The sequence below is a fragment of the Platalea leucorodia genome, assembly GCF_965183815.1.
Source record: "Platalea leucorodia genome assembly, chromosome: 13".
NCBI classification, from domain to species: Eukaryota; Metazoa; Chordata; class Aves; order Pelecaniformes; family Threskiornithidae; genus Platalea; species Platalea leucorodia.
The window spans coordinates 6,716,911-6,739,828 of NC_138835.1; the positions used below are offsets into that span (position 1 = coordinate 6,716,911).

At 39.2% G+C, this 22,918-nt stretch overlaps 1 protein-coding gene across 1 annotated transcript; it reads left to right on the plus strand.

Moving 5' to 3' along the window:
• Positions 1–5,632: 5,632 nt before the first annotated feature.
• CTCFL (CCCTC-binding factor like) lies at positions 5,633–22,368 on the plus strand (the record flags this gene model as incomplete). The annotated part of the gene is made up of 11 exons (XM_082325687.1): positions 5,633–5,695; positions 8,490–9,029; positions 9,965–10,217; positions 11,937–12,107; positions 12,562–12,695; positions 14,653–14,773; positions 16,098–16,247; positions 18,015–18,175; positions 18,829–19,011; positions 19,806–19,926; positions 22,214–22,368. 11 exons carry the CDS (start codon positions 5,633–5,635, stop codon positions 22,366–22,368), a joined length of 2,052 nt encoding a protein of 683 aa, XP_082181813.1.
• Positions 22,369–22,918: the final 550 nt, after the last annotated feature.

Sequence of the window (22,918 nt, forward strand, 5' to 3'; positions counted from 1 at the left end):
AACAAAAAAAGGGTATGAATGACAGATCAAGAGACTCTAAGTTTGTAGAAGCAGCTCTGAACAGGATCATAACCATTATTCACAAAACACAAGTCACTCGCCTATTCTCCCTTGCTTTCTAGGCACTTCCTCATCTTGCTGTTTAAAAAGATTATGAAGGGGAGGACTATAAGGCTGACTTTGTTTATTCTTATAGGAGCATAAAAGATGTACAGTTGTGCCTGTTATACCATATTTCTGTTACCTGTTCCTGATGGAGAGGCATGGGGCTATCTGGTTTTGGTCTTTAGGTGATTCGTCACTGTAGCAGGCAGGAAGACTCTAAGATTTAAGGCGTCTCTGCTGATAAACATCAAGGAGTAAATCACCTGCTGTCAGTGAAGTCACACTAACATACGTGTCTTTAAATATGCCCTTAAATGTTGTAGGCCATTCCAGATTTCTTTGGATTTTTGAATCAAGAAGCTTGATTCAGGCTCCTCAGAAACTTTAGTGCCCATGCCAATTTGTGATCTGAGCTGGAAAAAACTCGCACGGGAAGCCACTGCTCTTCTGAACCCACCAACCAACTCCTTACTGCTGATTTTGCAAGGTTTAATGTGCACTTGCTGCATATCCACGTGGAAGCAGAATTTGAACTCCTTTGGGTTGTACATCTCACTCATTGATTTATTAGGACAATGATTTAATAGTCGTTCTCTAGTGATCCTATTAACTTCCGAGCAATGGTGCCTGTTTAGCTGCGCACGAAGAGCTGTTCTCAGAACTGTTTTCCTGATTAAAGATTAACAATGCAATAAAATATAAAAGCAGATAAAAGCAAGGAAACATGGGCATCCTTGGAGTTTGTTTCTTACATCAGTTGGGTTAAACCTTTACTATCTTTTCTCACTGTGTATCTTCACTTTGTGTTTGGCAATCCAATTCTGCACAGCTCTAGCATGTTTCCTCCAGTTTAGTCAAAACAAGGGGAAAACATTGTGGCTTTTAAACTTTTAACTCTCTGACCCTTGCATAAACAGCAGCAGAAACCTTTACTAACTAACTAAGGGGAGTTGTCTTTAAAACTTTCTTTGCTATCTCTTGGATTAAAGAGTATTCTGTAAAAACAGTGGAAGTCACTGAGGTGTAGTTAACTGTACAATCATGCTAATGTCTTTTGAAATGGAAGAAGTAATATGCTTCTCAAGCAAACATCCTTCTTCCAAACAGACCCAGGCACGCAGATCTGCTGTTTGCCACAAGCAGCAAACGGAGCATTACTGGACGGCAGAATTGTTTCCAAATATATCACGATGTTAGATGAAATGGTTAACAGATAAATTGCAATTATGGTTAATATTTTTTAGACCACTTCCCTGACTTGTGTCTGAGCAATCAATCACCCCTGGTACTTTCAGCTCCAATAAGCTTATGTTAAATACTTCCCCTTTTATATATTCCACATCTGTACGCTATTAAGCCCTGGGGTTTTTTTCTCATGCTATATAATTATAATCATTAACAGTATGGAGCAGGATTTTAAAAGCATAGGCAATACTTAAAAGCATGAAGTCCTTTAACTTAATAGAAGTTGCTCTGGTTCTTCTACAAGAACCACTCATATTTGAAGAGATTATTTGTCTTCTCAAAGTCAAGATTAGCACTGGAGAGAGAGCAAAGCAAGGCTTTCCCCGTGCCTTAGGCACAGCCCACATCTAGCTGATTGTGCACGAATGGCGCAGTCCAAGCAAGCACTGTGCCCCCCCGAGAGCTCTGCAGCTCTCCTCACCCTCCTCTTTGCACGGAGAAAGAGAAGTGGTGATTTATAGCGGGGCTAGGCACTAGTCAACCAATACCCTCCAGGATGACCTCCATCTGTCTTTGCTTTGCTTTGCTCTGCTCCCGTCTTCCCTTTGTTTTGGGGAATAAGTAAGGAAACAAGTAGGACTGTATACTCTGAAGTTCCTGGGTCTGAGGGCTGACTAGCTTTTATATGACCGTAGAGACGGGGACCAGAGAATTGTGTTCTTTTAGGTAGACAAGAAATCCAAGTCAGATCTGAATCCTAAACGGTGTCCGCTAGAATAAACTGCAATTCCCATCTCAGAACCAGATGTCTGGGAGAAAAACAAAAAAGAAAAAAAAAAGCTAAAATATTTTAATAATACTCTTCTTTCCAAGTGATCAGTATCTTTTCTGAAATTCAGACTGTAGAATTTCTCCTGAGAATCTTCCAGGCCAGCACTGAAGCACTAAGTTAATTGTGATTCTGCAACTTTCAGTTGCTTAGAACAGCATCAAAAAGAATATAATATATTTTTTTTTATGTCACTCATTAGCTGACATGCTTTCATTGTTTTTTAATTAAGCTTTTTGGTGGTCTCTGAAGAAGTGCTTCATCTGTGTGAAAGCAGGACGCTAAAAGAACAAGTTGACAACAGCACCAGAAAGTACAGCGAAAAGATTTCAACCACTTAGTGACTACAACTTCATAAACTGAACAATATTTAAAGGAGCTGCATGAATTAGAAGACTATAAAAGTATACTCACTTTCTCTGAAGCAGGTGATGGTGTGAAGGAGGATATCTACTGCTGTCATTATTTAGAGGGGCAACATCTCACTGCAAAACAGGTGTTGAAGGTAGCAATTGTCCCTGGTGTAAGAGCAAAAGTAAAGGCGTATATGTTTTCAGACCGGTGTTAAGGCACATAGATACCACTATGACAGGTGCAGTGTGAAGACGACATATACTTGGAAACAAAAGTGAGACATTGGAGGAAAGTGAAAATGGAAAACTTTCCAGATGCCAGGTGGAAAATGATATTAAAGCTGTCAAAATAAGTCACAACAAAGACTGGGTTTTCTCGTAGGCTAACAGGAGTCATGTTCTGGAGAAGAGTGGAGTTTTCAACTACAAGATGGAATATTGTAAATGAAACAGTTATCAGCATTGGAGGTTAAATTGGGGCTTATTTGTTTGGCTTTTTTGCTTTGGTCGCTCTCTTTTTTTTTTTTCCTTCTCTTTCAAGTGTACTGCAACAGTCCTGATTTACTCTGAGTTTTGTGGACAGATCAAAAATGTGTAAACAAATCACACCATCATTGCTTCACATAGTTATCTATTCTGGGCCTAATTCCAAACCCATTTAAATCGATGGCAATCCTTCTGTTGGCATCAGAGGATTGTAGTTTAGGACCTATGATAGGAAGATGGAGGTGCAAAGCATACACAGCATGGTTATACAGCCTCTGCAGTCATCCAAAGTGATTTTCTAAAACACAGGAAGGGAATGAAATGGAAGACTTTGAACTACCTTCAAGGTCAAATATGCTTTATGTTACATGGTAACAGAGCTTTTCAAAAAGCCAGCTCCATCTAACAAGCATTAAGCATCTAAAATATTATAAAAGACATTATTCAGATTTAAGACTGACAATCTGAACAGATAATCCAATATTTTACTCATCAAAGAAGTCAGCTGCGCTGTTTATACTTGCAGAAAAACACAGATCAGAACAAAGTTTGCTGTGTTTCCTTAGTGCAGCCAAGGGTAGAATCTACTCTGCTGATTTAGGATTTTAGTTGTCCGTGTATTCACTTTCATGCACTGGTAGGTTCTTATCAGCAATTTATCTGCAATTTTGTGGCTGAATTTTGTTTCTTTATGTAACATTACTTTAGCACAAGAGAATGTGCCTACATTAAATTCCTTATAAAATCCTCCTAGCAAACAGTAATTCTTATTGAGTATGTTTACCCCCTAAAATATAATTATGACTTAAAAAATAAAAAAGGTCCTCTATTATTTTTGTGATAGATTTTTCATGCAGACTGTTGATCTGTTAGAAAGAAATAGACCCTTTAGAGGAGTGGGTAGAAGCTTGATTGCAGTTAGAGACAGATGATGCAGTAGGCAGGACTGGTAACTGGAGACTGTATACACAATAGACCATAAAGGCCATTATGGAGCTGTTAACGTCTATTGTGTCAAAACGTAATTAGAAAGCGGTTGAGTTTGTAGATTGCTGATCCAAGTGGTTCCTTTAAATTCAACAAAAATGAACTGAAGGGTTATTCTTTATTTGAGTTATAAAGCCTTGAAAATATCGGTTTATAATGAAAATAATGACAGACCTTTAATTGTAGCTGCATGGATGGTGCTGGTATTAATAATGCAGAAGTATAAGGCAGGATAGTTCTTGGATGCTGATGACTGTTCAAGTGCAGAAAAACTCATTAAAATGACCTAAAGGAGGATATATTATTATAACAACTTTTTTCCTCAGTGCCCTTCAAGTATCATAATTGCACAGTATACGTAGCAACTTGAAAAGATTCAGAAATGTGTAAGAAGTATAATCTCTGGCTACAGTCACCAGCAGCATAATTATATGAATATATTGTGTCTTATGCATCCTGTTCTTTGGTTTTGAGAGCCCACAGATTCCGTATATGATGAATAATGTGGTATCTAACTAAAATATCAGCCCTAAATTGCTGGAATACATATTCAACCTTAAATAATTGCTTTGGATTTGTGTTGATTCCAAGTAACATAATAGTTATGACTAATTTGCAGTTATTAAATGTGAAAAAATTATATTACTTCTGCATTTAGGATTCTGCAGATTTGTGGATAGGAGTAGTTGTTGTCAAGGGTACTTAAGGGAGTTACAGGAACTTGCTGTCTCTAAGGATAAGGTCCAGTAAGGTCAATGACCTAAAATCAGGCTTGTCGTGAGATTCATTTTTCAAGATGTGAAGGTTTTAATTTGTCATTCTTACAACATGCTACAGTGGCCCCACCAATGTACTTTTCATGGCTACATCCTTTGCAGTAATCAGAATCACTGGCTTTTCCAATGGTGCTGTATAGCACCTGCTATCTCAGGCACCCAAAACACAGAAATGGTAATAATGTCCCTGCCAAATTCAGTGGAAAAGGGGACGTGTGGTTCCCGGGTACCCAGCAGTGTTAACTGTACTCAGAAAAACACTGTATAATATTGGCTTTGTGCAAAACACCACCTCGGCTGATGGAACAGTACAGCTAAACAGGCCAGCGGCATTTGCTGCTATTTTGTGCTAAGGATATTTCACAAATGCCACTTTTAATGGGTTATTTACACAGGCAAGGAAAGCCATGAATTGGTTGGGGGTTTTGTTATGTTTTGTTGAAAGCTCAGTAGATGGTTTAGCAGGAGCTGGACCACACTGGGCTATAGTCACTTCGCAGTGTACTGTACTTTGCAATGAACTGAACTAACATTTAGAGACAAAGCTCCAAATCTGTCCTTTGCACTAGTGTATAATAGAGTATTAATAGTAAGTGGGCCTTATAAAATGCTTGATGGTTGGAAATTGCTAGTCTGGAAGGGTACACAAGATTAAATGTTAAGTCTCTCAAATTGTACGAGTTTACCTCAAAGACATTTTTACAATGCCTTTTGAGAACTCTTTAGTCTAAAACTTCTTCTTCTCATTGAATAACCAATCCTGGCCTAAAGTGTAGGGTAATGATGCTTATATATCACTCTACTGCCTCTGCAAATGTACTTCAGCCAGTTTTATAAAATACTTCGGCTCCCAGGTTAAGAGATGCTGCGGCACTAGCAGTCAGCCAGTTCTTCAGCAGTGCTCCAGCGACATGGCACCCAGGCTGAAGTGTGTCCGTGAGAGAAACATGGGAAGTACTTCAAATATTTTGCAAGTGCGGTGCGCTGGTTTTGGCTGGGATGGAGTTAATTTTCTTCATAGCAGCTAGTATGAGGCTATGCTTTGAGTTTCTGCTGAGAACAGTGTTGATAATACAGAGATGTTTTCTTTATTGCTGAGCAGTGCTTACACAGAGTCAAGGCCTCCTTTGCTTCTCACCCCACCAGCGAGGAGGCTGGGGGTGCACAAGGAGTTGGGAGGGGACACAGCCAGGACAGCTGACCCCAACTGACCAGAGGGATGTCCCACACCATATGACATCATGCTCAGTATATAAAGCTGGGGGAAGAAGAAGGAAGGGGGGGATGTTCGGAGCGATGGCGTTTGTCTTCCCAAGTCACCGTTACGCGTGATGGAGCCCTGCTTTCCTGGAGATGGCCGAACACCTGCCTGCCGATGGGAAGTAGTGAATGAATTCCTTGTTTTGCTTTGTTTGCGTGCATGGCTTTTGCTTCACCAACTGAACTGTCTTCATCTCAACCCATGGGTTTTCTCACTTTTACCCTTCTGATTCTCTCTCCCTGCCCTTCTGATTCTCTCACTCCCAGAGGGGAATGAGTGAGCGGCTGTGTGGTGCTTAGTTGCTGGCTGAGGTTAAACCATGACAGTCCTTTTGGTGCCCAACATGGGGCTTGAAGGATTCAAGATAACGACAGGTTTGATTGGAATGTGCTAGATGATTGAATTTATAGCTGTTATTGCTGTTTAGCTATTAATCGGCAGGCTCCTGTGCTTGCCATGGGGCTTGCTTGCCCTACTGTATATTAGAGTCTAGTGCTCATTAGTGGCTGCTTTTTGCTTTCGCTGCTTGCTGTACTGCTGTGCTGCTCATCAGCTTACTGTGCTGTGCCTGGGAACATTTTGATAAGGGCAATGGCCGTGCGCCTGGGCTGGCAGATGGCCAGGGCACCGCTGCTGGTTCTGTGCTGCTGTACTGGACAGGCTGGAACTCCAGTGTGAACTCGAGTCGAAGGGACCGTCGCCTGTGGGTGAGTCCACGTGGGAGCAGGACACCCCGAAGCGTCTGTGGCCGTGGTTATGTCTGTGCCACAGCAGGTACGTCTGAAGGGATTGTGGCCAAGACTAAGGCCACCCTGGAGAAGGTACACCTTGAAGCACCTGTGGCTGTGCATGAGGCCATGCTGGAGCACCTCAAAGCGTGTGGCCATGGGTAAGCCCACAACAGAGCAGGTACACCCCTGGAGGGACTGCAGCCATGGGTAAGGCCATGCTGGAGCAGGTTTGCTTCTGAAGAGACTGTGGCACACAGATAAGGCTCCACTTGGAGCAGGTACTCCCTTAAGGGACTGCAGTCTGTGGATAAGTCCAAGCCGGAGCCGGGGCAAGGGGAGGAGTTCATTGCAATGTTAAACCCGATGGTCTGGCCCAAAGGGACCAGGGGTGGAGACTGGAATGAAAATACCTTTAAATTGTTGTAACCCAGGATTTGAGTTGCATGTTATAGGAATTACTATAGCAGGAACCACCTGAACCTGTGGAGGACAAGCCTTACAAGAAGCAGTGCACGTGCAGCAGTGACCCGACCTGAGCTGGCTTTGGTGTCCATTAACTCCATGCAACGAACCACCTCTCCTGTCCTGAGTGACCACCATCACGGATGGAGCCCAAAGTCATGGACTAAATGAACTCAATGGACATTTTGTGGACATTTCTGGACATTTTACAGGGGTGGTCCGTAGACTAAGGGAATGATATCTGTGTATTATAGTAAGGATGGAAAGCAGGGGGTAGTTAATGAGGATGTGTTAGATAGTGTGGGAGCTGAGCACGACGTAAATGGTATGGAATAAGGGGTGGACAATGTGTGAGAGTTTTCTGACTTCTACCCTTCCGATTCCCTCCCCCATCCCACCGGGGCCAGGAATGGGCGAGCGGCTGGGTGGTGCTTAGTTGCTGGCTGGGGTTAAATCACAATATGGGGAAACCAATTGAGCTCAGCCCTGCCCGTGGTCTCCAGCCAAGTGGGAGCAGAAGGTTAAGGGCCTACAATTAAGACCAAGAGAACTTCATCTAGGACTTGAGCACGACAAAATGGCAGGCTGCTTTTACAGGAGGCCTTGCTGCCTCGCGGCACCGATTTGCTGCACTTTCCCTGTGAGCAGGGCTCTTTGCTGAGCATCGTGCACGGTGAGGCCTTTGGGGGTTTGCCCATGTCAGGCCCTTGCACCTCTCGGGGAAGTAACTGGCGAGGAACCAGCTCTCCGCACGGGAGAGGCGGCCGCCGAGGGGGCGGGCTCCCCCCTGGGGGCGCGGGGCCGCCCATGCCGAGGTGCACAAGAGGGACGGGGCCCCTCCGCGCAGGGCCCCTTCTCTGCCCGCCCTTGCCTGAGGGGAAGCCGCAGGGCCGGGGACGCGCTCGCTGCCGACAGGCCGCCCGGCCGCCCGCACGCCGGAGGCTGGGCCGGCCGCTGCCGCGGGAGGAGCGCAGCCGCGGGCGGGGAGGAGGGCGGTGGCCGGGGGTTGGGAGCCTTCCCGCTGCGGGGCCGTGAGGTGGATTGGGGTGGGGGCAGCCCTGGCCGAGGAGCAGGGGGAGCCTGAGGGGGTGAAGAAGTGGGGCTGGGGGGGTGAGGGCGGGCCGGGACGCTTTGGGAGTGGGGCTCGGGCAGGGCTGGTCAGTGAGGGGCGCAGGGGGTGGCAGCCGTGCTGAGGGAGGCCTGCGGGCCAGCAGGCCGGCAACGTGCCTCGAGGGCTGGGGTGCGAGGCCGGGCCAGGGCGTTGTCCTGAAAGCTGGGGATTTGCCCTCGTTTTTAGCCTTGCTTTTTGAACAGGTTCACTCGGCAGCGTACGTGGCCTTGGGGCTCCTGGAGTCTTTCAGCAAAATCGGGGGTGCGGAAAAAAGCCGGGACAGAAGAGGAGAAGAGTGTGACAGGGACAGGATAACCCGAGTGAAGGAGAGGAGCAGCGCCAGTGACCACAGTGCGGGACTCGACATGTGGACGGGGGCAAGCGTCCCCCCAGAGTGGCCCCTCTCTTCTCAAGAGGGTGAAAAACCCTTGCTGACACTGCAGACAGTGTGTCTGGGGGCAGAGGAAGAGGACGTGGAGGGAGTCTGCCAGATAACGGCCCACCCGCAGAAGGGGGTGGCCATGGCAGCGCTGGCCGGGGCAGTTGTGCTGCAGCCGGTGGTGCAGCAGGGGCAGGGTGAGCTGCACAGCAGGCCAGCAGGCATGGCTGTAAGCGTGCGGGAAGGTATCTGTGTTGTTTATGACTTAGGGCTGATGCAGATTAACGTTTTGCAAGATAAAGGGCAAGCAAAGAGTTCAGAAAGCAAGCCAGCAGAGGAACCACCAGACATGCTACTGATTGAGGTACAAGTTCTAGATGTGGTGAAGAGGGCGATACATTAGCTGGTAGCTTGTACTGTTGCACTGATTCGGTTCTGACTTCAATATTACTTTTTTCTAGGCGTTCAGATTTGTTGGACTTAACTATTTAATCCTTTGTACAGCTTTTTATAATTTCATCCCATGATTAAAAAGGCAAACTAAAAATTTAGCCTTTCTAGATGACTAACCTGTTGAACTTAAGACAAGTTTTTAACTCAATTTGCCCTTTGGTGCTATTTGGTTTGACAGTCTAGATGTCTTAAGTAGCATTAGGTAATTTCCCTTCTTCTCCTGCATTAGTACAATACAGCACTCGTTAAAGCTGGATGTGTAATATGGTCTCATTTGAAATGCATTTTATTAAAAGGACATGCAAACATTGGTATTTATCCTGTGCTAGCTATTGGTTTTATAATAAAATATTTTGTTTCTTTCAAAATTCATGTGCCACCAGTTTCTGAGGTATGGTCATGCTTAAGTTTATCTAATGCAAAAAGTATCACAACCTTGTTAATTGCATATGACAAAAATATATAAGCATTACAATTAGGCTGCAAAAGTCCTATATTAGTTTGGTAAAAAATTGAGAGCATACTTTCTTGTCATTTTCTTTTAAAAACTAAATGTACTGAAACTGAATTTAAAATGTTTAAAAAAAAAATGTGTTCTCAGTGCTGTAATCTTAAAATGATGCTCTGAAATTTTATGTAAAATTTTGAAGAGCTAGGGCTGAATTTTAGTAATTGTCCACCTCCCAGTTAGGCTGCTATATGTTAAATGCAAATTTTTTGTTGCAGTTTTGTCCATCGCATTTAAGGCTGAAAATCAAAATTAATTAGTAGCTTGCATCTTGTCGGTAGCTCGGTTGTCTTGCCACTAGTGACTAGAAGTTGTAAAACGTTTTCTTTTTAAAATAGATTGACAGAGATAATGATGTCATTGCGTTTGAAAATAAGGTCCAGCCACTGAACCCATCTGAAGAGGTGGGAGGAAAGGAACTTCTTTTCACTCTTGGGGAAACAACGAGCCCGAGCTGCAAAGCCAGTGATGATTTGTCAGATTCATGCGATGAAGGTAAAGAGCAGGAATATGCAACTCCATCAGAACACACAGTTGTAAGAAATCCCAAGAATCTACAATTTCAGATTTGTGCTCCACATCAGAAAAAAGGTAAAAAGTTAATAATCTTTGTAGTTCAATTTTAGATAACAGATGTTAAGTTAGATTTTAAAGGTTGAAATTTTGTGTTAAATATTCACAATCTTAATTGTTAAGTTTAAATTAGGTTAAATCTAACATTCTGGGGAAATTTGGAAGAAGGAATAATACCCTTCAGCCTTAAGTGAACAAATGATAAAAGATACTTGTTCAGGCTGATGTCATCTGTGTTGTGTTCAGGAGAGACATTTTAGATGGCATTTAGAAATTAAATGTCTTTTGAACATTGGTATTTGAAACCTCCAGGGAGATTTCAAAGTTAATATTGTGTATAAATGTCTTTGAATAAACCTAGTAATTTACTTAGTCTTTCTTAGTTCCGTCATTCAGCTTCAAAAGTGTTCTTTTTCGGGGGTTTGTGGATGAGCTTAGAGTGGTTTCTTGTTGCTTGCTGAGGGCGGTGGGCAACTATGAATGCCTGTCAGCAAGGTATCTCCCAGAACCTAAGTAGAAGTAACAGAAAATGGCTGATTTAAGGTTTTAGGAATGTGAAAGTATGTTGTAGAAGTTAAGGACTGACTTAGAAGGGAATGGATAAGCAACTGTTTCCCTAGAAACTGTATGTCTGTACTGGAAAAGTTGGATGACATCAGTAATGTTGAAGAGTCTATAAATGTGTGTATCGTAGTATCTGGATATTAAGGTATCTTGGCTGAGGTTGTTTGAAGTGTGGATATTGTACCAATTGTTAATGTCCCTTGTTTTAGTTACTGCGTTTATAGGAAGCACATTTGAGCAGCTTTAACAAAGCTAACAATGTGCTTTTGTGTGGGCATGAATCCACGATGAATAAATAACAATAAAGTGTTTTGTTTGCTGTTATTGAAGTGAAGTGTTAGCTGCACATCTCTGTGTGGTATAAAGCATTGTATAAAATACATTTTGGTCTCAGCATGAAAATCGTTACAGAGAGTGCACTTGGGAGCTGAGACAACTGTTCTAGAAAGGTTCGTCAAATATGACGTATTTGCCATTTTGCAGTTTGCGATCTTCAAAAGTGAAAGTGTTGCACATTTAGTCTTAACTTGTTAAGCTCAAAAGAAATTCATTATTGCTGTGCCATGAACTTGGAAATGTTACGTAATCCAGAAAGCATAACTTTATTCTATGACTTCTTCAAGGAATTGATCTTTTTTTTCTCTAATTCAACTAATAATTTTAAAGGGGCTTTTACATCACGATGTTTTTTACTTACGCTTTATGGATTCAGGACCACAAGAAAGGTGAGAGTAGTTTAACCTGCCATTTCCAAATTTTTTAACAAACTTACTTAGTACTAATTATACAGTTGTCATCAAGAAGTGTGTTGCGCAGGTTGTAAGTGCCTTGATGAACCACGTCTTAATGATGCTATCAGGAGAGGAAGTTTCATCCTGTCTTGGATGTGAGAGCTAGGCTAGGAGTTAGGTTTCCTGGGATTAGGTTCTAAACTGTATCCCTAAGACATGGCACTATTTTTTGGGCAAATCACTTAAGACTTTAAATAGATACAATAATTTCTGTTTGACAGCTTGATTTTTTTTTAATGTTTTTTGAAGTCCTTTTATGAAGCAGTATGAAGTAGTTTTACCCAAAGTAGAGGATCTGTGTTGAAATTGATACTATTTTTTTGAAATAGTAAAGTCATTATTTTGTGACTCGTGCGATCTACATGTGTCTTTGTTCCCACAGGAGAAAAAGCCGTTTTCAGCTGTGGTTTGTGCACATTCACCTCACTCAGAATATCAAGTCTTAATCGTCATGTGAAAACCCATACTGATGAGAAACATCATGTGTGTCACCTCTGCCTTAAGGCTTTTCGTACACCTACTCTCCTGCATAACCATGTGAATGTACATACAGGTATCTAACGTGTGAAAATACTTAATTTTGCGTATTGCCTGCAGAATTTAATTAACAGGCAAATGACTGTCTTAGAGCTGTATTCTGTGATCATTTTGTGCTCAGAAGTGTCTCTGATTTCGTTTGGAGTTCCATGCTGAAAAGACATGACCTGTAGTTGGGTACGTATTTTACTTTGTTAAATAATATTCTAAAAATTTTTGTCAACTGAATATTGACTTCAGTTGTGTCTGATTCCTATGTGCATAATAGAATTTTTTGTGATGTTTTCATTTTGCTATACAACATATGAAGGAAGCTGATAAATCGTGTTTATAATAAACTTAGGGTGTACATTTATTGTATATAAAAATACATTGATATATATTAAAAAATTGTGCATGTTGATTTAAGGCAGACAAATCATACCGTTGTGTTGTTAAATAAAATTCTAAGAAACCATGTATTCTTACAGGGACTAGACCCTATAAATGCAGTGACTGTGATATGGCGTTTGTCACCAGTGGTGAGCTTTCACGACACAGGCGCTACAAGCATACTTTAGAAAAACCTTTCAAGTGTTCGCTGTGTAAATATTCTAGTGTGGAGGTAAGTACAGCCTTACTGAATCTTTTGTGAAGGTTTGTAGGCTTTCACGTATTAACATTTTAATGTACTGTAAAGTTCTAACATTTTTGCACAGATTTTTAACCTTGAGAAGTTTCTGCTAAATTGGGACCTACCTGTGCATGTGTCATACTGTCTGTATCGCCCTTGGTTACTGTCAGATTTCTATATGAGATCAAGTCAGTACATTACAGAGGTAGTTGCAGATGTCAAGCTACAGTATTAATACTTAGCTTGTGATGTGGATGTATATATGCATTCTGAACTGGGGGAATGGCCAAACTTGTGGTTGCTGTAATACTTCGGTACTGTGAGAGAGGACTGTAGAGACCATAAAGGTAGGGAGATCTGCTGGGTCCCAGGAATCAGTGGCCCATGTATAATAGCATCAAAACAAAGACCACCAGGCTCCACTAATGGCCTTGGACCACAATGATGGGTTGAATTTCATTTGTCTGCTCTGTTACTGCAGCATTACTGCAAGATAGCTGATGATAAAACTTTGTGGTGACATGCATTTCATTTGTATGGACGTCTCTTCATCCCCATCGCCCCTCAAAAGAGGAACAAGTAATCTGAATTCCTTGAATCTTTACTTCGTCCATGTAGTAATATTTATAAATCAGTTGCCTCAAATTAGTATTTGTACAATTATTTAGCTTTTGAAAACTAGTTACATTTTAAGGGCGTTTTCTTTTTTATTGTACTAAAATTGCTGCTAGACAATGTGTTTGTGTGAATTTGATCCTACAACAGCATACTTGGTCCTCCAAGTATGTAAACGCTTCATTCCATATACAGTAGGACAAGACTGGCTAGTGTCTAGAGTGAAGCTCATGGGTTGTGTTTATACGCTTGATGATGTTTGGTTTTACGGGACTGAAATTTTCTTAATTTGGAAATAAAAAAATTAGAGACTGCCTAAGGGTTCACTTGGAAAAAATAGGCTTTCAGTCATGCACCTATGATTGAATCACAGTCACCTATGATTGAATTGTCACAGTTTAGTGGATATTCATTATCTAAATTTTTTATATGCTGTGTCCAGATCTAAAGCTGTAAGCAAGCCTGAACTTTATGCCATGCACCTTATCTTATTAATTAGATTTTGGATAGCTTACATCTTAAGAAACCTTTTCAGTTTATGTCAGTGTCCTATTCTTTCCCTTGTTTCGGTAAGGAAGTATTCACTAATTGCTGTTGCGGAACGCTCACTAATACTGCCATAAGCTTTACCTGAATAAGGAGAGCTGACAGAACCCCCTAGTAATACCATGCATATGATTTGACTTTTGTATAGCAAAGATTGGCAATCATGTTTAATTTTATTTAAGTGAATAGTGTTGTAGATTTGAATGGATCTAGCAGTGAATTCATTAAGTATGTTTGTAAATGGAGGAATTGAACGTTAGGTAACTCCTAATTTTAGCTTGCATACCTACAATATTTACATAGAACAGATCACAAGAACAGTATAAAAAAGTAGAATAAACTAAACCTATGCGTTGAAAGTGGTTCATTGGGATTTGAAGATGAATAAAGACTTTGGTTAACAAATTTGGTCTTTCCTTTATTTTCCCGAGTATTTCCAAAGAATTTTATGTTTGGCATATCCAAGTAGCCTGAAGATAGTAGGTATCCCCTTCAGCTGATTTAAAAATTCTAGCTTTTATGTTCTTATTATAAAATTTCTTCTTTTGTTTATGTTGGCGCTAAACATGGAAGTAAGATCATCTGGGGAAAGAGTGCAGAAATGTTACCTAAAACCACAACAGACTGATTGTACAGGAAAAAAGAGGGAGAGCGGGAGAGCACTAACTCTGGGATTGATGCAATATTTAAAATTGCAATAGATGTATTTTGTAAAATGGCTTATATTTTAACTGATTATTTCTCTAATGTAAGTGTTACTGCAGAAAATGTCTTACTTTTATACTAGGCAAGCAAAATGAAACGACATATTCGCTCACATACAGGAGAGCGTCCTTATGCCTGTGACTTTTGCAGTTATGCTAGCAATGATGCATATAAACTGAAAAGGCACATGATAACTCATTCAGGTAGGACTCTGATGTAATGATGAAGTCTATGTCTGTAGGCCCTTAACATTCATAGGGTTAGAGTGATCTAATTTCAGACTCTAAAATCAGCACTTTTTTCATTTGTGATTTTGCATAAATGCGTGCCTGGAAAACATGTTCTCTTTTTAAATTTTCTGGGTTTGGGTATTGGAAGTCTAGCTGTACAGTGCTAGTAGTCACAATCTTGCTGTTGTTCCTAAACTTTTTTTTTATGTTAGAAAAGTATTTAATTTATGTGGTCTTGTTTTCTGTGGATCAAGTTGTCACTTTTTTATTTCTCAATTAGTTAATTTTATATGGAGATGTATCTGACGGAAGAGTTTAAAATGTCTGTTCAAAACATGGACATTGTTGTGGCCCCACACTGCTAGTACCTAATATGGTCAGCAAAGAATTAAATTCTTTTAACATTGGAAGCAATGTGTTCCAATCATGGCTCTGTAACGTGCATGCCTTCTGAGAAGGCAGTTAGTATCTATCACGTACTTCAGGGTTTAACTTAACTCAATTGTGATACGTAATGTATGTTATGATTAGTGTTTTAGTTTAAATCAGAGTGTGAGAGTGTGGTTTGAATCAAATCTTCCAAATATCCCCACTTCCCGTGCTTTGGTTCATATCTCGAGGCAGTTTGGTGCAATTAAACTCAATTCTTTTTTAGTGAGAGTCAACCAGAAGAGTCCAACAGCACACCTGGTGTTATCCAGTACTGGTAGGGACTTAGTCCACAGGACCAGACTGGAGCTGGTTCAAAATCTGTGTGCCCGTTGGGTCCTCAGCACTAGCTGTTTCTCTCTGCTCTTATTAGGCTGCGCTAATTGCCAGTGTTGGTGTAATTTTTGGTGATACTCACACCTGATGTGACTTTTGGGGGCAGAATGGTAAAAAAAGAATTTACTGCTTTCTCTTCCGCCATTACCAATGGCTGGTGTTGAATCATTTTTATCATGATGTTACAGCTGTTTGCTTTCTCTCTTTGCACATTTGATAATTCTGCATTTTTGTATGTGAAATATTCAAGACAAAAAAAAAAGTTAATTAAAATAATTCCTGATTAATAGTTTAGAATTATATTAATGGCTTTACACTTAATCAGTTTGACTTGCAGCTTCTGGAAACAAGATTTTGCGTTGTAATCAGCTATGAAAACTTTTTTAGGTGCCCTGTCAACTCATAGTAACGTTTTGGTTGGTCTGGAGACTGTTGCTGTTAGAACATGGATGTTGAGATCTGTGGGAATTTTGCATTTGTATCAAATAATTAGAATTTCTAAGCACATGTTATTTTAATGTGTTTTTTGTAGGTGAAAAACCCTATGAATGTTATGTTTGCCAGGCCAAATTCACTCAAAGTGGTACCATGAAAATCCATATGTTACAGAAGCATGGAGAAAATGTGCCAAAATACCAGTGTCCACATTGTAGTACCTTTATTGCACGAAAAAGTGACTTGGGTGAGTTTAAAGGAAAAAATTAAAAATTAAATGTAGAGATAATTAGAGGTGGAATCTCTAATTTTCACTGCTTACAATGATACCAAATATGTTATATATGACTTTATATCATTACAGAATATTTCTATGGAAAATGTATTCAGTATTTTACAGGTAAGTTCCTCCTGCAAGGAGATGTGGTGACATCTTGTGGTTGATGTTTTAATTTGTTTAAAATGCAAAGTAGCAAACACTTAGCTTTTTTTCCTGCTTGATACCTGTGGCATTGGGACCTTCTGTTCTTCAGTAAGAAGGTACCTCACAAAAATCTATGTCTAGGTTGTATTGAAAAGTTTTTTTTTCTCAAAGCCACAGAAAATAGATCTGCATAAAGCTGTTTCAATTCTTGCATTCTGTTTCTTTCTCATCTCTAGTTAGAATGTGTATATGCATCTAGCTGTATGAGAAACTAAAATAGAGTGAATGGTTTAGTATCTATGTTTTTTTGCATATACCAAATCAGCTTTTACCTCTTAATCTAGAATTGTACTGCATGTTTCATTGCTGAGCGCATTCTCCTTGTAATTTAAAGAAATACATGCAATTGCATTAGTTAGTAAAGTGCAAGTTTGACTTCATCAGTCCACCAGACAATGGTTTTACTATGCTTCAAGCATTCAAAACTCTTAGAATTCTAAATTCTATTACATCAATATCAAAGATTATTTTCGGGCTGTATAACACTCATGAAACATTGGAGGTGATACCATAAACTCAAATGTCTCTTAGCTAGTTGGGGTCTTTTCCCAGAATGCAAAGAACAAACCACTGCATAAGTTCATCTTCATTCTATATGCAGATAATGGAATTTTTTCCTTTGCCATCAGTATCAAACAGTACTGATACACATGTTGATACTGAAAATATAAATTAAAATTTTAACTGAAAATGTAAATTAAAATTTTTCCTTGTACAAACCACAGTTCTTGAAATACAAGCCATCATGTTTTTCTGGGAATTTATACTACATTTTTTAACTACTCTTGTTTGAAGCTGTACTTGCTTCAAGTACCAGTGAAGTTGTCTCTATCCACACATTTCATGTGTAAATTCATCTTTTTTCTAGGAACAAGATGTTTTATCAATAAATCAGTGTATTAGAAATATGGCATATTTACTGTATTTGAAGCAGTATAGCTGACCAATACCAACAAAACCTATATAGAATTTTTATTCCGGAAATATATATGAAGAAGCTGTATTAAAAAAATATTTAGACATACAAAGATGCCTTTATATTTTCAAATAAAGTTCCCATTGAATTCTATTAAGTATTTGAAGGTAGAAGAGGAATTGTTATTTACATGTATACAATTTCTTTGTTCATCTATTTTTGCACTTTTTCATTTTAATATTGTAAATATTGCTTTGTGTAATACTTTCAAATGAATTTTTGTGGATAGATAAAAACAGGCAGTTACCAGAATTCTTGAAAGGATTTGATTTGTTAAATGATTTCCATTGAAATCAGTAAGATTTGGGCTTATAACTGCTTAATTTCTCTGGAAAGTTACAACATCATGCTGCAACTTCAGTTATCTTAAAGTAATGTGAAAAATGGCCTGTTTGGCAGTTTTACCCCTACTGCAGAGAACGCAGAAAGTTCTTTTTTGTGTTTTCCTCCACAATGCATGCATTACTCAGGGCTACGCACATTCTAACTCTTGTTCAAAATTGCGGAAATAAGAAATTTACCTCTAAAACTAATTGCTTTTAATAACTGTTCAGGTGTCCACTTGCGAAATCTGCATTCCTACATGGCAGTGGCAATTAAATGCAGTTACTGTGAAGCTGTTTTTCATGAGCGCTATGCTTTTATTCATCACAAGAAGACTCATAGAAATGAAAAAAGATTCAACTGTGATCAGTGCAGCTATGCATGTAAACAGGTATTTAAATTCACTGGAAAATTATTGCTTATTCAGTTGATGGTTTGGCAAGGTAGGGTTGGCTTTGGGGTTATATTTACCTCAGGAAGATAAAAACTTGTTACTGCGATCTAACTAAAATAGTGTAGTTATATTTATTTGCAAGATAAATGGTTCACAAATAAACAGTGAAATTGAAATGCTGGGAAGTCTGAGGCTATCATCTTCTTGATAAATCTTTTTGTACATGAACTGCTTAGAAGTATAAAGTAAGAGCAATCACTTTCAGTGACACTGTGATGAGAACAAAATATGGTATTTGCACCTTAAATGTGATTTTCAGGAGTGTCACAGAATAAATTCAGTCTGAACTGAAAATTTTATTTGAAAGAATACCTTTAAGATAGCATTGCTTTGGCCTTGATATGTTGGAACGTACCATTGCTCCATTCTGATTATTTTCTCTGCTAACCTTAATAAGGTTAGGAGGAAAACCTCTGACCTTCTCCAAGCCAGTGGGCAGGATCCCAGTGTGTTCTTCGGCATCTTCTTACAGTGGAGGATAATTAAGAAGTCTGTGCAACATCCTTGCACTTCCCTGTGTGCCTGTGTGGTTTTTTGAACATGTGTCACAGAGCTGGATAGTTATGTCACAGGTACTTTCTTTGTTTCAGGAGCGACGCTTAATTGTACATAAACAAACCCATAGTGGTGAGAAGCCCTTCACTTGCTCGTGCTGCAGCAAAAGCTTTCGACGGAAGCAGCTTCTCACTCTTCACTTCAGGAAGCACCATGATTCTAATATTAAGCCTACTGTTTATGAATGCCCTAAATGTGGTAAGGGCTATTCACTCTGGGTAAGATAACTTCCTTTTCAGGAATCTCAGTGGAGTTCTCTTTAGCTAAGTATTGCAGATCATATTGTCACAAGGACTGAGAGTGAAAAGCAGTGTACTGGCCGGAATGTTAACTCCTTAACGCTAAGCCAGCACAACTTGTTTGTTCTCTTTCCCAAACCGTACATTGAGGGATTAATAAAAAACTTTACAGTATTTCCCTTTAGGTAGAAAATATCTGCCATATCATATTTTCAGGGCTGGTACTGGTTTGTACAACCCAGTATTGAAGTTACTGATGTTTAATACGGTAGCCTTCTTAAATAAAAAGGCAGTGTGGAGGTATGAATTCTAAGACAAATTACAGAATTTGGAAAGATAATTGAAGTGAAAGAGTGCTAGGACCAGTTCAGCAAGGAAAGTAATTATTATTCACACCTTCAAAACCATATGCAGTGAGAACATGTCTCTGGTGCACACTTCTAAAGTAAATGTAACCTTTTTTCCACATACAGATTTTACATGTAAAACTTTATTGCTTATCCAGGAACCGGAAAATGATAAATTTGATTTTATACCCACCAAATGGCAATGCTCCTTTAAAGCAGAGTTTTAATATGTTCCTTTAAAGCAGAGTTTTAATATGTATTCTGGAAAATTTTCAGGAGTTTTATGGAGGTTGTTAACTAAGTCAGCCTTTCACTTAGTGTTCCCAAATTTGTCTGTCGGAACCTTATTTGTTTTTTGTGTGTGTATTAAAGTGCTTACATACATTAATACTTGATTCATATATTTATGCTTCATTATGCTAACAGAATAATATGCATAAACATGCTGAAAATTGTGGATTGGTGAGGGCAAAAACTGCTACACCCAGAAAAAGAAGCAAGGGCAAAAATAAAACCCATGAGAACCCAAAGCGTGTTAAGCAAGAAGGTAATCAGCGAATAAGTTAGAATTTAATCATGTAAATTAGAATCAAGAATAAAAGGCTAAGACAGTGAATCTCCCCTGCTGTTTAATTACTGTTTCACAACGAAGCTAATTTAAGTGCTAATAATGGAAGAATACTTCAGAATAGTCTTTATTGTGTGTCAGAAATTCTTGTCATCTGAGTTGGGTCATTGCTCAGGTACCCATTCTGAGACTTCTGTTCCCCTGCTCCTGCCAACATCTTCCTAAACTCCCTGCTTAGCAATGCTCACAAATGCGTTTTTCTTTTCCCTTTTGCAAATTCCCTTTGCCTTTATAAAGGAGGATGAAACACATCATTACTGAGTTGTGCAATAGTGAGTTTTCTTAAGAGCTCATGATTTATAATATACTGCTTTAATACAGACCAGATTGAAAACTTCTCAATTTCAGAACTCAGATTGCATGTTAATCACAAAAGATCTAGCACATATTAATAAAGAAGTGGTTCATCTTCTTTCTCTCATACTCAGACCAGATCGTGATCGAATAATAATAAAAATGCTACTGATTTAAGTAGCTAGTCATTCTTCTGTCATACTGTAGAGGTGATCAGGTCACTTTATAGAGGTCTTGGTTCAGCATGTCTGTGCAATCAGAAATTCACGTGTGATTACTTAGTGTTACTTGTTGTGGATAGCTCTTGAGCACTGAGTGTTTATACTGTAAACTTCAATATAGACCAAAAGATGGTCCATCTCTTTCCTTCTCTTTCCTTCTCTTTCTTCTGCTTCCTCATCTCTTCTCATTAGGTTAAGATTCACGGAAAGTGAGTAAGTTCAGGTTTTGGCAGACCGAAATGGTAGTCTAATTGGTCAGTTGATGTCTTGTCAGCGAGAACTCCACAGCAATAAGTGAAGTGCCTTTTCTGTCTGGGTTATGCTAGTACGTTCCTGATAGAATAATTTGTTATATCTTATTTGCAACTCTAAAAACATGTGAAGTATTTTTTTTTTATTCTCTCAAATAACACATATGTAGTAATATTCTAGCAGTTTCACCTTACAGTCTAAATTTGACCCAGAGGAGGTGTCTGCTCATGATTTCATTTATGTGCATTTCTGTTGAATTAGACAAAGCACAATATACAATATTCAGTTAGGTCAGGCCACGGGCAGGAACCCTGTATCCTCGCGCACCCTGCCTTCCCCTTGTCTCTTTGATCTAATGCTGAATCTCTGCACTGTTGCAGTGTGAGAGCTGGCCATTTGTGTCTGAGGTCACCTTCAGGGCCACCAGGGCCAAAAAAATAGCTTTGCCTGACCAGAACATCCTGTCATTTTTTGCCTCTCTGCTTCCCAGATGCTTTTTGAAAGCCATAGTAGTCTCCTTGGTAGGATTCTTCAGGTGATTTTTATGGAGTAAGAGACAAGAATAGAGATACGTCTAAGGCCTAGGTGTCTTAAAACCTTAAATTTTGGTAGATTATATCCACGCTGATTTGTGGCCAATGACACTGAGATAAAATTTGACATAGTGAGAAGAAGAAATGTTGAAGCTTTTCTGAATCTAATGAATATATATCAGCAGCTGAGTTTACATTAGCATTGACACTTTTGTTTTCACTGGTAAGGCTGTAATGGTATGGTTAGAGAGATGTTACAGCTGCAGTGTTTATGTTTTTGCAATAATTAGATTTTGCTGTTTATTAATGTTTTGCTATGTGCAAACAGTTTCTTTTTGGTATCTTGCAGATCCTTTCATATGGAAGCTTGATTTTCTAGAGCTAAGATGATGTGTCTTTAGATGTAGTTCATGCAAATACTCAGTCCATTAATTGACTCACACAAATATTAGAAATTCCTGTGCTGGTTCCAGGTGGTTTTTTCCCAAAGTTGACCTTTGCGAGTATATGTCACTGTTCACTTCTTGCACAACTTGCAGGGGCCTATGGGGTCCTGTATGTGGCTTTACAAAAGATTACTTGTGTGGCTGGTGCTGTCAATGATTTGCTGTTATTAGTAATTAAAAAATAAAATGCATGTATATGAGAATGAAATTTCCAGTTAAATAATGGTTAGTTTTCCTCTGATAAGAATACCATGGGTACTACTCACTAACATGGCTTGTAATGTAATATTCAACATAAAATATATTAATTCTCCAAATAAACCATAAGAGAAAAGATATGCTGTTATTATATATTGGCAGTATTTTCTCCACTAAATTAAATTGCCTATTTGTTAAATTTATTGAAATATTTACTTGTCTTTCTGGTTAATCACCACAATATTTAATTTTTTTTCCAAAGTTGACCTGGAATCGTTCCAAGATCTCTCCACTGTCAAAAATGAGCATTATGCCGGTGAGATTGTTCCTGTTTTAGATGGAACAGAAACAGCAACTGCAAGAGAACAGAAAACAGAAGTGACTTGTGAAATGATTCTCAACGTGATGGACAAATAATGCACGAACAGACTCTGGTCTTCCTTGTTTTCACTGGTTGTAACTGACCGGTTCAAAGTGTGTAACTACATCCAGTTAGAAAGCTAGAAAAGACACTGTTTGAAAGCTGTTGAAACCTTTCTGTGCTCGTTTTTCTTGTTTCAATTTCTACTGTGTAACCGAAATAACATTGCCAAAGTATGAAAGTTATAGGGAACCTTCACCTGTTTTATTACATACATGTAATAACAGAATGAAGAAAAAATTAGCTAATTTCAGAGTAATTTATGAAAAAGTAGATAAGTTTGTTTCACCTTGCATTTCATTTTTCTTCCAGATTTACTCACAGATCTGCATACTGATCTGAAGCAAATTTATTCCTCAGTAGCTCTATAGAATTGAGAGCTGCATGAACTTCAGTCTATTTGTACTTTCCTGAGGTAAGCACATGAAAGGCAATGATTTTTTTTTTTTTTTTTTAATGCAAGGAACACTTACTAAATCTCCTTTCTGCAAACACTTTCATTTCTAATAAAATTCACGATGCTAAGATACAATTTTGTGCTAAAAA